This window comes from Meleagris gallopavo, chromosome 21 (genome assembly GCF_905368555.1).
Source record: "Meleagris gallopavo chromosome 21, MGAL_WU_HG_1.1, whole genome shotgun sequence".
NCBI classification, from domain to species: Eukaryota; Metazoa; Chordata; class Aves; order Galliformes; family Phasianidae; genus Meleagris; species Meleagris gallopavo.
Window position 1 is genome coordinate 8,420,957 of NC_139424.1, and position 15,725 is coordinate 8,436,681.

The following is a 15,725-nucleotide window of genomic DNA, read 5'->3' on the forward strand; positions in this document are numbered from 1 at the left end:
AGTTCTTATGCGTAATTATGATTTTTTTTAACTAAATCTTGAGGTGAGCTTCTGTGGGAGGGAGCTGCTGTAATCTTTACAATGAATGGCTGTAGGAGGCTCGAGCGATGCCCTTCCCTGAGGTGTGGAACATGTCTGTGCTTTGTGAGAGTAAAATGTCATTTGTCACTTTGGGAAATGGAAACCGAATACCTGATGCTCTTAGACTGTTGCCTCGTGGGATATTTCACAGACTTCTAGATGAGAACTGTTCAGAATGCTGGCACTAAGACATTTTCTGTGCATAGTTAGACCTGTGCTGTTTTGTCCTAAAGAGTTTAGGATGTTTGTCTTTACTTGCATACAGTACCTATTGCACTGCCCTGCAGGTTGGGCAGGCATGCAGATGCTGCCCTGTCCCCACAGTGAGGGAAAGCTCAGCTTGTGTGATGTGTGTGAAGGGGGAGGTGGGGAAAAAAAAAAAGAAAAACCGATCCTAATAATCCAAAGGTTATCACAGTGTGTTTGCTGTCCCCAGAGGTGACATTGCTTCCTCCTTCGCAGTCTGCTGCACTCACTTGTGTTCCAAAAGTTGTGCAGAAAACACATTCTGCAAGCCAAGTGCATGCAAATGGAAGTGCACCAAGCAGCTGGACTGTCATTTGGCTCAATGGGCTTCTTGGGCCTCACTGCACGTCGTCTGGCTGCCATCTTCATAACCCTGCTTCCCCTTACCCCTCAGCAGGCACCTGCAGCCCGCCTGGGCGTCCGGCTGGCCCTCAGGAGCTATTAGAGCTAATGGTGCTAATGTGCGGTGCTGTGTCAACGCAGTCATCGTTGTGGTAGGGACAGAGTCTTTGAGAGCATCTCCTGGGGGTTTTCTGCACTTGGAGGGGTTATTACATGGCTTGCACGTTTTACGGGTTCTTTGGTGGCAGCAGTGTGGCAGCAGCTGCTGCTGCTTATTGTCTGACTGCGGGAACTTATTCCTTACATTAAGTTTATTAGTCGCTTTGGAGGCCGCCACACTTTCTGTTAATGGCATTTTAGTCACTTATCTCTTGGTGCTGCTTCAGCTGTCTAGAACGGAGCACATCAGTTGATGTGTTTGCACACCAGCAAGTGGGCCTGAGGGCCGCATTGCGTGTGCAGCTGTGTCCAATTCTGCTGATTGGGCTTTCAAGCAAACCCTGGGTAGGATGGGGCAGCACAGGCATCAGGCTGGGCAGTTCTGCTCTCAGTTCTGCTCATGGCCCCGTGGGTCGCCTTGGATGGTTGGCTCAGTGTGCTTCTGTGGCTGTGAACTGGGGATGCCTGGAGGTCTGCAGTGAGGAGGTGTAAAAAACAGTGGTTTAGTAATAGTATTATTATCACTTCCTCGTTAGTAAGCACAGCAAAGCTTTTGTTTCAGATGAGACAGAGCAGCATACTTCTCTAACAGCACACAGCCACACTGGACAAGAGGAATTCCACATGTGCTTTAAACTGCAGGTGAATTAATAAGGAGCCAAGCCTGTATACATGAGAGGGAAGCAGCAATGATAACACCTTTCTTCTGTGACAGAAGAAGGTAATTTTATTGTTTCCACGTGTGAATTACTATACTGAAAATGCAGTGTACACTTGACAGTGATGTGACTGTGCTCTGAGCTGTTTTTTTTTCTTGCTCAGGCACTTAAAAGACATAACCCCAAAGTAAACACACATTGGAACAACAGAGTGCTCTGTGAGAAATGTAAAAATATCAGTGAGCTGTACATTAAAAAGAGTAGCAATAGAGCTGGCTGAACATTCCTCCTTAAGTTCTACCAGTGGCCACGGTGTCAGGTAGAGACCTGGAAGTAAATACAGATGTGCAGATGCGAATGGGCAGAGTGGTGTTCAGGCTCTGGTTCTCCTGGGGCTGTGCCAAGTCCTCACACCCCAGGTACAGCAGCCCCTTCACCGCCGGGGCAAAAGCAGAAGGGAGTCGTCTGTGACTCTGCAGCACTGTATTCCCCACTCGCTGTGTGTATATTTACATGGTTAACTCAACCTAGGGATAAATCTCAGGCCTGGTTCTCCTGTACGTTTCAGCCATCTTACACTACTCTGGCTGTGCAAAGAAGGGCGTAGCTTCTTGGCACAACTTAAAATTCTACCAGGTGATGCTGGGGCTCGCCTGAAGGCTCCTGTGTGGTGTTGGTGTGGCTGTGGGCAGCCGGGACTCTCGGAGGTCTGGCACATCAAGTTTAACACTGGCTGGGGAAACAAAGAGCAAATGTGTGAGGAGAAACAACCTGTGCACTGCGTGGGGAAGGGGATGGATGGTCACTCCAGAATTGTTTTACGGCCTGAATTTGAAAAAAGAAACATACAAGTATAATGCTGCCTTTGTCAACATCACTGCCACGTTCTTTCTTATTCTTGCTGCTGGTTGGAATAATAGCATTCGTGCAGGCAATTAATCTTCCACTTGCCAGTTTTTCCTGCACCCTACGCATGGGCATGGCTGTTTAACCTTGTGCTCACATATATTATGTTGTAATGTGTGGGACACTGGTGGCCTCGAGCTCTCCTCTGTTTTAACCCCTCTCTGGTAGTATTTTAAAACATACACTGGAAAGTGATTTTTATGGTTATCTTGGGGTATATGTTTATAGACTTAAATACATTTATAGTACTCTTGGGCCAAGGTTCTCCTAATCGGTCCAAGGTCATTGCTATGTAAATGGGCTGCCCTGTGACAAGGAAGCTGAAGGCAAAAGCTTGAATGTGAGTGCCCTGCAGTGGTGGATTGGAGGAGAGTAGTGGGCTGAGGAAGGAACTACCCAGGAATAGGTCGGGGTTGATCTCTGTCAGTTTGTGATTCTTCTGAGCTTGAGAATGGCATCGTGTGGGTGTCACCTCTTGGGCTTCCCTTGAAATGTGCTTTTCCTGTCTTCTCAACCTGGGGTTCATCCTTTGACACCAGCAGGTACAACAGAGCTGGCGAGCTGCCCATCTTCTCTATTTTATACCCTGGGAAAAGAGGCACAGGAAATGACAGACCGAGCCTCGAGGTTCCCAGTAAAGGTGTGTAGGTCCGGAGCCAAGTGAGTGCATTTTCATATCTGCAGGAGTGGATCCTCCACCCAGTCTCGTTGTGGTGACGTCGGGTAAGGTCTGTGCTCCTGGGAGGATGAGAGTGGATTCTGGTGGTGTTACATCTCTCTGTCAGCTTTGATATATAGACCTTCAGCTCTCTGCGCTGTACGTGTGTGTGTGCAACAGAGACTAAACGTGGACATTTTGGAAGGAGGTCCAGTATCAAATTACTGCTGTGTTTGAGGAACATCCTCATCGTTTCATCCCTCTGGAGGATGGGGAACTTGTGAAAGAGGCATTCTTTAAGGACACAGATGTTTGGTCCGCACGCCTTTATCTCCCGAGACGACTCAGGTTATTCTGACAGGTAAAACAAGATTGTGCAAATATGCAACAGTGATCTAATCAGCTGGAACAACAGCAATATTTTAACTGGCGCTACCTTTTAACAGCATCATTAAGGGCTCTCATTACTCTTTTATTAGAGGCTCACTCTATTTCTTATCAGATTACAGAATGAACATAACTCATGGCACTGATTTGATCTCTTGTTAAAGAGGATTACAGCTTTGCATTAACTTGGATTGACACGGTTTATAATTTGCTGTTGATACACATGCTGGTGGTGTCACATGTTTGACCCCCCTCCCCACAGCACCGCTGAGGAAAAGGACACCCATACATCATCATTAAAGATGGCACCGGTGCAGGAACAGGAGGCGAGGGGAGGCCTTTCTGCAGTAGAGGCAGGCAGGACAAAAGAGATGCATTCTCAGTGCAAGCTGAAGTTCAGTGCTGGCTGAAGGTTGCGGGGTGAAGGGCAGTTTTGGGATGGGTCCTTTCTCACCTAAGTTAGCCCACAGGTTGCTGCTTTTGGGCAGAATTGATCGTACACCAGGACAGCTCTTTGCCTGGCAGAAGTTGTATGGTCATCATGTCCTTGCTTGTAGGAGCTGTGGGGGCTTCAGCTTCTGGCTGTGTGCCCTGCTTGGTACGAGGGCAGCTGGCCTGCTCTGCTTTTGGCTGCTTTAGTGCAAGCAGGCTGTGCCTGCTGGGGAGCAGAGTGAAGGCACAGCTTATCCTGCCACAAGCGAGCTGTGGATTAGAGCTTTTCCCTTGGATTCAGCCAGGATGTTGTGTGCATTCCCAGGCAGCTTTCTCACTTCTGGACTTAGTGCTGTTGCTCTGTCGCAGCGTGCCTTACAGCAAGCAGAAGGGGGTACGTCGTAGGAAATCCCGGTATTAAAAGATTAATTTACTTATGTGACATAAGATTTTAACGTAAGAAAAGTATAATAAAAAAAGTTGGTGAGATATCAGCCTTTAACGTAGCTCACTTTGTGCTGTGGGTATTAAAACACCATGAGACGAGATTAATGGGGGAATTTGGGTGCTGAGATTGTCAATCCAGCACCGTTCATCACGACAGAAGTCCCTGCCAGCAAGCAGAGCACTTCTCCCAGGAACAACTGCAGCTCCTGTGCTGCCTGGCACAAACACTGGCAGCTGCCAATGAGAAGAATCCTTCCAAGTTTGTCCAGGCACAGCCTGGAAGAACATCAGTCCAGGTTTGCACCTGCTTTGTTCTGTGAAACAAAGGGAGGAGCGCTGGCATCGAGGGCCGTCCTACAGCGTGACATTTGGGGCATCATTTGTTTGGTGGGTTTTTGCCCCATAACCTTTGGCTTAGCCTTAAAAGTCGACTCGTGTCGATGGCGTTATGTGCCTCAGGTGGCCTTAGGGTGCAGCGCTTGGAAGGGCTGCTGTTTGAGGAAGGAGTTGTTGTACGTTTCGAGGCTGGCAGTAGTGAGGTGGTATCCGTGACCACAGCTTGTGCCAATGGGCTGAAATCATCGTATCCCAGTGTCTGATGTTTGACATCCCTGGTAAGAAGACAGACGCCTCTGTTATGGAAATTTCCTGTTTAAAGGGAAAAAAAAATAACCTGTTAAGAGCTGCGGGATGATTTGTCGTCCTTCCTTTGTGAGACAATTTGTCTTCTCCTGCATCAAATCTGTTATAAAACAGTCAAGCTGTGAAAGAGGGAAATCATCCTAGGAATATGGGATGTTAAGGTACACAAAGAATGGTCCCTCCGTGTGGGGTACGCACAGCGTTACGGTGTCTGCTCTGCTCAAATACCCATCTTAAGCAGGGACTGAGAAGGCAACATTTTATGAATTTCATGGGGAAATTAAAGCTGCTAGGAAATGTGGCGGCAGAGCGTGCTGGAGCTTTCTGAACCTTTCTGTCTTTTGCTGCTTCTCCTGCCACTTCTGCATCTTTTATATGTCGTGTTGTAAAAGCTCACATGAAACTGCGAATGCTGTTGGGACTGAAATCAGGATGAGAAAGCTTCCTCTGCTGCAGTTGCTGATTCTGTCACGTGTGAGGCTGGTGAAGAGGCAAGTGGCCGTGTGCTGGCTTCAAGGGAGGCTGGTCAGCAGCGGTGATGGGCGACCAATGTGAAGCCTGGGAGGTTCCATGAGAAGCAGCCTGGCTGTCCACCTGTCATTTCCCACTCCCCGGCCTCACAGAGTGTGCAGGGTCCCTTTGTTTAGGGCAGGAACCAGCTTCCTGAAATATTATAAATCTCGTGCCTGGTCTCATGAGACAAACCAGAGGTCACATGTCACCGCTCATAATTTAAAGCCATGGGGCTAAAAGCATTTGCACGGACTTGAAGGACCCGATCCTGACCTGCCTGAACGAGAGGGAATAGCAGCAGACCTTTCTGAATCTCCTTCAAGCACTGGGCACGGCGATGAGAGCCGTCTGCTGTGTAATTTATAGCTGGAGTTGTGGCTCTGGTGTTGGGTGCTGGGAAGTGAGAGAGAGAGAGAGAGAGAGAGAGAGAGAGAGAGTGCCATCTCGTGGGGCTGCCATCACCTTGTGGGGCTGCCATCGCCTTGCAGGGCTGCCATTGGTGTGGGACGGTCATCGTGTCATGGGGCTGCCATCGGGGTGGGACATTTGGCACATCATAGGGCTGCCAGTGACACGGAGCTGCCATCGACACGTCAGTCATCGTGTTGTGGAGCTGCCATCAACGTGGGCTTGCTGTCATCTTGTGGAGCTGCCATCAGCGTGGGTCTGCCATCATCCTGTGGGCTTGCCATCACCTCCCAGGCCAACCACCTCACTGCCCTGCAGCCCCACAGGGCCCCACAGCGCTGCAAGCACGGTGCTGTGCTTTGCACTGTGTTTTTGAGGCCCCTGGCTTTCAGAGACCCCCGGTATTTGAATTCTGCTCTGATGATGGCTGCTGCTCGTTTTGCTCCCCATCATCCTAGAATTGTCGCTGCAGAAGTGTCAGAGTGGGAAATGCACGTTAGGTGTGTGAGAGCAGAGCCAAATCCCATATGCTGTGTGCTGATTTTCAGTAACACTTTGGGCCAGAAATTGAGAAGGAAAGCACTCCAGCTTATTTTACCTTCCTGGGTTCCTGCTGTGCGTGCTCGGTACCCAGTAATCTGAATTTCCTACTGGTGGACAAAAGATTTCTTAGGATACAGATGGAAAACTTCCCAGGCAAGTGGCAGGCAGCCTTCTGCGTTCATCAGGTGTGTGCTTTTCATCCTCCATTTCTTGAGGGGTGTTCATGCCGTATCTTTCATTGGTTTTTGTGAATTAAAAATGCATTGTTCCCAGTTGAGGATGTCACGAGCAATGGGGTAGTTGTAGTTATTTCAATACTGCTTGGGGCATCTTCTAAATTATCTTTTTTTTTTTTTTCATCCTGGAAGAGGAGAAGAAGGAAAAAGTACATGGGAAAAGGCACAGCGATGTGTTGGAGGGTATTTTTATAGAAGCAGCGCAGCAGTGACTCATGTGGCAGTGCTGTATTAATAGCGCTCTGAAAAGAAAGAAAAAAAAACACACCAGAAATGGAATTTTTCCCCTTAATTTTGTTCTCCTACCAGCGTGCAGAACTGTAAGAAAAGGGAACGGCACGAATGTAATTACACACAGTAGTCCGGCGTTGGCTGTTCGGTGCTGTGTGGGGGGATGTCTTTGTTTTCCCCTTTGTGTGTCTGATGGAAGAGGGGCCGAGCAGCGGAGCTGGGAGAAATGCCCAAATAATGAAGGTGCCGTACTCACACACATGTTTTATGGCACATGGCTGTGTGGTTCGTGATCATTTGTTTCCAGAAACGGGTTTTATGATAATACTGTAAAAATATTAAATTAGAAAATGCCTCACTAAGGGTGATAAAACCTTACTACAGTGGAAATAGGTAATTATCCCCTCTACAGCCTAAATGACAGTTTAAAAGAAATAAAAATGTTAGTGCTCATTACTTGCTTTTGTAGGTTGCAATAAAGGGTAAGTTAAATTTTAATTCAAGGAAGACCCCTGTATCGACCTGCTTCCTCCGCACTCCACCTGAGCTGTAAGTGCTGTTAATTACTCAGCATAGGTTATTCCTCAGCACATCGTTAGCACCCGCGCCCCTTTGTGCTAAAGTCACCTTCCCTTGTCCGAAGGCAGCAGCCTTGTGCTGGGCTGGGTTGTCTCAACCCAGTGGCTCAAGTCTGATGGTTAATAAACGTGGGTGGAGGAGAGAAACTGATGTTTTTTAGCCAAAATCCGGGTTCATTACGCTTAGCCTTAAGGGGGCTGAAAGTATTAAAATCCACACTTACCCTGGTGAATTGAAACAGAGACAAGGTTAAACCTGGAGGATTGATGAGTTTTACTCTCTGCATGGTTAAATCCTGCTGAGGGAAGATGCTGTGAAAGAAGGGCAGCCTGGATGGTGGGAGGAGGGGGGAGAGGAAGAAGGTTGTGTTGTTACGTCTTTTTTTAGCAGGGTAAAACGTTTGCTCTGCTTCAGATTGGAGGGGTCCTCTGGTTTTGCATCCCGGCTGGGGTGTCTGCCCGTGCTGCGTGGTTTCCTGGACTGTTCCACTTTGGGTTTAGCACTGTGCCGGGAGGAGAGGAGCAGTGCAGTGGGGCACTGTGCTGGCGCTGCTGTGCTGCCTGCAGTGCCTGTGAGCGGTGCTGCCTCCTGGGCACCTGAGGAGTAGGGAAGGTGTGGAGGCCGTGCTGTCCCTGAGCAAAGCGTGGAGGGAGGGATCAGTGTGTGTGAGCTGTGCTGTTTGATAGCTGAGCTTCTCCAGAAGAGTAATAGTCACTGCTGGACCTCGAGGGCTCTCTGGGTGCTGCTTACAGCACTGATCCCTGCTGTCTTGCTCTCTGTAGCTCATCACAGCTTTCCAAGCACCCATTCTGCTTTCCAGGGGTGCACTCTTGCTTTAAGGCAGGAACTCCTTCAGGCCCAGGCTGAGCTCTGCACAGGAGCTGTTTCCCCGTGCGTTCATTTGCAGAAGGTGGAGCAGCCGACTGGTTAATCACTTTCTGCACTGAGATTAAGAGATGTGACCCAGGGAGTTACGAAGGGCTCTGTCCTTGTGGTCTGCCTTTGTGCCATCACTGAGCTTCGTCCTTTGAAGCCACCGGTTCGTTCTGGAGCAGCGAGGAGCTCTCCTTGCTCATCCCACAGCTGAATACAACCAGCGTATTTCTTTTGAAGGGAAACTTGCTCCTGTGATCTCAACTGCTGCACACACGATATTAATTGGAATCTTGTTGCTGGGCCATGTTTGTTGCTTTTCAAGTACCATGAAGTCCAAGAAAATGTATGGAAACTAAATTGTAGCCCCACGCAGGCTGGCTGATTGAATCCTCCTTATGGCTCTGCGGTCTCAAACATCCCATTAAAGTACTCCGTCGTGTTTTCTTACTTGAAGGCCCTATCTGTAAAGGGCAAACCTACAGAAAACCTACAATTGGTCTCGTGCAAGTCCTGCCCTTTGCTTGTGTTTATTCATGAAGATTGTTGAACACATTTTTAATTATAGACAGGCTTTCATTCCAGGGAATAACATCTCCCTCCTGCCTCCTCTCCCCAGGACGGAGCTTTATCGTTCGCTCTTTGGAAGAATGCTGCGGCCTGAAGACCCTGAACGTGGTTAGGATCCGACCTCCGCCCCGGGACCGCTGCACCTGCAGGTTCTGCCCCATACTGTTTTTAGCTTCCTGGCCTGCTCAGCACAGGCCAACCATGGTGCCAGGAGGGGGATGTGTGTCACTGCACTTCTATTAAACCCTCAGAGATTTTTATTTTGAAGATTGGTGGGATTTTTATTTTATTTTCTTATTATTTTTTTGAGGCGTGCCATTCTGTTTGTTGGCTGCGGGTCTGGATGGGGTGACTTGATTTCCACTGAGTCAAGAGAATTTAAATGTCATTTACATAATTAACATGGCCTTAAAACAGAGGAAAGGTGCTCTGCCTTGCAGCAGCCCCAGCTCCCGGGTCACATTCCAGTTTCCGAACAGCCTCTTTGCAGCCATGGACATCACCCAGCTCGTGGTAGGCACGGGGTAGGGACACATCTGGGGGTCCTTCTGCAATCAGAACACATTGGTGAATTTTTCAGTCCAGCATTGATTGTGTACACTTAATTATTTCTGCTGATTGTGACTGTGAGCCCTCTTGTCTTCGCTGTCACCATGACACACTTCTGAAAGATGGCAGCACTAATGCAGAGCTGCCAGAAGGCATCGCACAGGGTTTGTGGGGTTTCTGTAGCCAGAGGCCACAGTTTGGAAATGAAACCCCCATAAAGGGAATCTATTAGCCTGCTGTGATCAATGTGAGACCGAGGTTATCTCGCGTAAATAATAGGTGCATATATGTGTATAATGAGAATGGCCATTGCTTGTGACCACAGGAACTGCACTGTCTTTGTTTTGTGGGGTTTAATTAAAACGCTTTGTAAACAGATTGTCCAGGTTTGATCGGTGCAGAAATGGCACCAGCAGCTCTGGCTTCTCTTGGGCCCTTCAACAGACAGTTCTTAACCAGAGGCCGTGGTGTCACTTTGCACAGAGCTGCCTGAGCACCAGCAGGGTGTGCACAGGGCAGCTGGAACTTTGCAACAGAGCCTTGGCTGGTGCCTGTCATGATAGTGGTGTGGGACACAGCTGTGCAGAGCACTCACAGGGCCGGGCTGTACAGCAGGAGCTCATTCCCTGCGCTCCTTCAGATTTGGACTAAGTTTGTAGCTTCCCTGTATCTAAATCTGCGGGCTGACTGTAGGTGTATTTAAATATGTAGGTCTGAGGCATAACTAGATTACAACTGGTTACAAGCATGCGGGTACTGCTGCAATTAAATCAGATGATACTTTTGTCCATTTAATCTCTGGATTTCCCTTCCTCGCACAGCAGATTTGATGTGGTTTCACAAAAGCACTGCCAGCACTGTTGGTTCCTTGGTCGGTTCCTGCGCAGCCCTGCAGGCGGGACATGGTGCTCAGCCCTCCAGGGGACGATGGGTGTTTGTCTCAGCAATGGGATGGGTGCTGGAGCAGCACTGCTGTGCACAGGGCCTGGGTAAGAGCTGCTGCACGGCCTGGTGGCTCAGCACAGGGCAGCAGCAGTGAGACTTTGTAGCTCCATCATGTCCCCGGAGCTGTCTGCAGATCTGGTATTAATTAATCCTTTTTGCACCTCTTCATTACAGCTTTAAGTCTCCTTTCTAGTTACCTGCTTCCAGTAAATAGCTTCCTGGCACGTCACACCGTGTATTGAGCAGTCTACCACAGCACAGGAGAACGTGCTGAGCTGCAGAGAGCTGGGGGTGCATGTGGCACCTGGGGCTGGAAAGTGGACAGGAGGATGTGGGTGCTGCTCTGCCTCGTCCCACCGCCGGCAGCTTGAGAGCAGTCCTACCAGGTACAGAGATACCTCCTTTGGGAGAGGAGGACTTAATTTACTCGAGGTTCTGTGACATTTCTGTGTTGTTTTTTTCATGTGGGAAAGGAAAACTGTAATTATCCATTTAAGCCCAGCTCACGTGTGCTGCTGCTCCTTTAGGTAGTGTGCCTGGGGGTGCTGTGCTTCAGGAAGCTGCGGGCCTGTGTCTCATGCTGTGGCTGCATCTCAGCTGCTTCTCAGTGGGCAGAGAGGGGCCTTCCCTGTCTCGCAGCTCTCTGGTCAGGCTTTGCCCCTTTGCCCCCATGGGCTGCCTTCCACAGCCCTTTCCATTTCAGGCTGCTGCTGACATGCTGCTCCTTCCTTGGCCATTGAGCCAAGAGCCATGCCCAGCATCACACTGCTGCAGAGTCCCACATCCTCTGGGTGCAAATCTGGAAGCGTCCCCATAAGCTGCAGTGCATTGGTTCCCAGCAATGTGCGAAGCAGCTCTGCTGCAGCCCCACCAGTGGCACCCCCACGTGGTTCCTCTGCCTTTGGTGGTACCTGCACTTCTTTCCTGAGCGGCAGCAGAGCTGTGTGGTCGTCTGACATCATTAAAATCTCATGGTTTAATAACCGCAATTCTGAAAGGCATCAAGGGGAGTAAATTAGCTGCTTCCAAACTTTGTGTCGGTGGAATGGTTTCACGCTGCTCGCGCTGTCAGGGCAGGCATTACGGATGGCTGGCAGGGAGCACCGTGCCCCGGCCCTGTTGGGGTTTGCTGTGCTGGCAGGAGGGCAGGCTGCTCTGACTCCTGTGTCCTTTAACGTGGCAGCACCAAGATTCGGGGTATTATTTTTTTTTACATTTTGAGAGCTGGATGTGGCGTTAAAAGGGTAATGTGGAACACTTTAAATGTGATAACTTCTCATTCGTATTGTTTGAAGAGATAAGAACCAAAGCCCCGCTAAGCATGCTTTTGAATTCACTTATCAGTGTATAAGCAGGCTTCTCTGCCCGCTGCCCCCACCACCTGCACGGCCCCGCAGCTCCAGCCTGCTGCCCTTCACTGGGAGGTCAGCACAGGTTCCTGGCACAGGCAGGTGGTGCTGCCCGGGTCCCCATGCCCTGGTGGCAGTGGTCAGCGTGCAGCCAGGTGTAGGCAGCAGCTGTGTGCGCCGGTCAGGGAGGGCACAGGTATCCGGTGTGATTGCCGCTAACTTTTCCTAATGATGCCAATTAACGGCCGGTGAGGTTTATTTTATTTTCCCAATGGAATATCCATTCTTTATTCATCCATGATACAGCTGCTAATGAGTGCCTGCACACCCAGCCCAGTACCTCTGTGCAGCATCGCACAGCAGCCAGGTGTGTTGTGTGATGGGGATGGGCTGTGAGCGGTGGGGCGGCGCAGGGCTTCTCTTAATCCTCCCCCCCCCCCCCAGCCCCACAATAGCAAAGAATTTCAACTTTCAGACAAACAACTTCATTTACAAGTGTGTCTCTAATTAGCTGCAGAATTAGTAAAGCAGAGTTTTCCCCCCATAGATCGGCCAAACCCCTGAGGGAGGCTGTGGAATAGAGAGAATCGCATTTCCAATTATTTTGTTGAATTGCTAATTTAGTTATTGTGCCTGGCGTAATTGTGATGGGTATTGGGTGTGCAATTCAATTTGTTTTAAATATTTGTGGGAAGGCTGATCAGTAATGGAGCTGACCTATTTCATGGCCCAAATTGAGAGAAGAGACTAAAACAAAAAACAGCTACAAAGCCACAGTTTGTCTCAGTTTTTATTTTGATGTCTCTCATCCCTCTTAAGACTGTTGATGCAACAAAAGGTTTACATTAAAAGATGATGGCACTTTGATCTCGGGCTTTTGAGAGCTTACAGCTTTGGTACTTCTTTTCTTGGCATTTTAATATGTAGATATTTTAGGCTAAAGAGTTTTAAATGCATTTCTGGAGTTCAATAGCCCCCTCTGTTTCCCCCCTCCCCCAGTTGTATTATGTTTGTTAAGGTGATTTGTGCTTTTACCCATCAGGATTCTGGTTTGAAAAATGCACAAAATAACAGCTGGGATTTTCCTGGCTCACGTTGTCCAGTTGAACACATCACACCTTAACCTTTAATAGGGAGAAGCTGGAAGCAGTGGTGGTAGGAAGGTGAGCAGGGTGTCATGCCCAGGTCTGGGCTGCTGTGCCACCTCCCTGGGGGTGGCTAATAGGGGGCTGTGCCAGCACCCACAGAGCTGCTCCCCCTGCGTGCTGCAGTCACTCAGTGTTGAAGAAGAAACCTGGCGCTGGGAGCGCCTGCGTGAGGCTCAGTGGGTGCAGCTGCGGTGCTCAGGACGAGGGGTGACAGACTTACACTCCTGGCAACAGAGATGTAATTCATTCTTTTTATTAAAAGAAACTGAGGTAAGTGAAATACTTCAGCACCAGCAAGAACTGCGCGTACTGAGGGGGGGTTCCCGCAGTGCCAGACCCCCACCCCGCTCACAGCCCGACCCACACACACGTGGACAGGGCAGGGCACCGCCAGCACTGCGCTGCTGGGCTCCAGCTTTCACCAACAGCTGCTTTACCCCCAAATTAAGTGGTGCCTGAGCCCCTAACACTGAGCTGGAGGGGGCTGCCCTTGCTCAGCAGGCAGAAGAGTTTGGCAGCTGCAGCTCCCCCCAAGCACAAGGCATAGTGTGGTGGGCACCAGGACCTCTCCCATTAACACCTGCAGAAAGGGTGGTGACAGACCCGTGTGTGACAGACCTCTGTGTGACAGACCCGTGTGTGACACCACCACGCAGCAGTTCCTGGCGAGGCGCCCCGTTCTGCCTGGCTGAGACATTCTCTGTCCTTGTGTCCGGCTGCAGCCTGGATTGGCATAAGTAAAAGCATCTCTGGGGATTGTTTGGGAAGGGGTGAAGGGCAAAGAAGAGTCTTTTAAGTTAAAGTTAGGGTGCTGAACTATTAGGATGAGGTTTGTCCTTTGGGTGGCAGCTCCTGGTCCTCTCAGGCAGCGGAGAGTAACCCAGCACTGCACCTCAGTCTTACAGCACTGCGGCTGCTGTGCACAGAAGGGGTGAGCAGCAGAACAGAGGGAAGGAGCACAGGTGTGAGGCACTGGCTTTGTAATTAATTCTCTCATAAAAACATCCCTTCTGATTCACCCTATGCTAAAAGAGGAAGTGTAAAATCTGGAATACTTTTAAGACAGTCATTGGTGTGAGCCCCAGTTTTACTTTTCGCAGAGTTCCTGCTCCTCTGCTCCTGTAGTGCTCAGCTGAGGCCCTGGATGGGCTCAGCTCCCTGCAGACAGCTTGCAGCCCCTGCCCAGAGTGACTGGAGAGGTCACTGCAACAGGTGGAGCTGCCACTGGGTATTAAACAATGTGATTACCACATTACCCATTAAACCCCCCCCCCTTTTTTTTTTTTTTTTTAATTTCTGTCTTCTTGTGTGAACAAGGCAGTTCTTGTGCTCTCCAGCAGCTCTGGGTAGAGCTGGAGAGCTGCCCCTTGCAGTTTGACTCATCCCCTCCCTCTCTTGCCTTGGCAGGTTGTAGCTGCTTTCTGCTTCAAGTCACCTACCCACGTGGAAAGAATTAATTAGCACTTTTAAGTATGTGTAACAGTGGGTCTGCCCCATGACTGTTACCCCTCAAAATAAGTAGGGGAGGAGGAGCAGAAATGGCCAAACAGCCACATTTTTACTCCTCCTTTACCTCCTCCTAGAAGGGCTTTTCACACCATGATTTGCCTTTCTGCTGGAGCCGTGCACACAGGCAGGGGACACAGGGCTCCAACCCCCCCACTATGTCCCCATTTTGGAGCCCCCCTGGCAGTGCACACAGCACTACCTGCCCCACTCCACCTTCTGTTGTAACACAGATGTTTGAAATAAAGCCCACAGGGGCTGACAGAGACAGGAGTGCTGACAGCAGTGCCACTGCTCAGCCTCAGTGCAACACACACAAACGTCTTCACCGACCGCAGGGACCAAGGAGCTCCCACCACTCCCAGAGGCAGAGCCCATCCTCAGCCCTCAGCAAACGCTCCTGCAGGTAAAACTGGCACCTGCCAGCACTGCAGGATGTGTGTGAGAAGCAGACAGGGGCACGGGTGTACAGTGGGAGCCCCACCACTCTGCTGTGCCCAGAGCTCACGGTACTGCTGTACCCGTCATTGCCCGGCCGTGGTGCTTTTGGTGGCAGCTGAGCAGCAACTGCAGCGTTGGTCCAGTCCCACTTTGTTAAATAAATACAGTACAGTTAGACAGCTGTAACTCAATCCCGCAGGCGCTTGTGTTTATACGTCTTCCTCGTGTCTCTGGCCAAAGGACACACTTCCTCTGGTCAGTCTGATTTGAAAAAATAAAAATGTCACTCTTCCAGCCTTTCCCTGAGCCTCCCCGTCTCGGTACAGTGGTTGCAGTTGAGCAGACAAAGGGCAATTCTGAGCTTTTTTTTTTTCTTCTTTTTTTTTTTTTTTTTTCCCCTCCACTGTACCGAGCAGGGGGGAGTACAGGAAATCGATGCTCTTACGTTGAAGAAGGCGAGTCCATTGTGGAGAGGATCCGCACGATCTCCGCTCGCTGGGTGGGTGATATATGCTGGGTCATGTGCACGATCGAATCCATGGCAACCTCCGGATTGGCCTGGACCAGGCTGCAAAGAGGAAAGAGTTCAGTGCTGGCAGCCCCGGCCCTCGTCTGACAGCTCTGTCAGGGAGTGCTGACAGATGGGCTCCTCAGAGAGCAGGAGGCAGCGGGCGCTCCTGGTAGCTGACTGCAGCCTGGGCAGCGAGCTGCTGGCAGGGCATGGGCACAGCTGCCTGCTGGGCATCACAGAGCCCCAGTCACTGCAGCACAGGCAGAGGAATGGACAGAAATGCCTGGAGGTGCCATGCTGAAGTGGGTGACGTTGCTCTGTGTGTCAGTGCCCTCCCCATCACACAGAAGTTAGCTATGTTAGA

General features: G+C 50.0%; 2 protein-coding genes across 7 annotated transcripts in view; one reads left to right on the forward strand and one right to left on the reverse strand.

Moving 5' to 3' along the window:
• The window catches only part of AATF (apoptosis antagonizing transcription factor), a 41,120-nt gene extending 31,941 nt beyond the window's left edge, over nucleotides 1-9,179 (forward strand). Inside the window, exon 12 of the mRNA XM_085241098.1 lies at nucleotides 8,962-9,179. Coding sequence (XP_085097224.1) covers nucleotides 8,962-9,025 — 64 coding nt within the window. The 3' untranslated portion in view covers nucleotides 9,026-9,179. The remainder of the gene's footprint in view (nucleotides 1-8,961) is intronic.
• Nucleotides 9,180-12,527: 3,348 nt separating this feature from the next.
• ACACA (acetyl-CoA carboxylase alpha) overlaps nucleotides 12,528-15,725 on the reverse strand; it is a 109,358-nt gene continuing 106,160 nt past the window's right edge. For all 6 annotated transcript variants that reach the window (XM_085241078.1, XM_085241083.1, XM_085241081.1 and 3 more), the window contains one exon: nucleotides 12,528-15,418. In XM_085241078.1, the coding sequence (XP_085097204.1) occupies nucleotides 15,292-15,418 (127 nt within the window). In that variant the 3' untranslated portion in view covers nucleotides 12,528-15,291. The remainder of the gene's footprint in view (nucleotides 15,419-15,725) is intronic.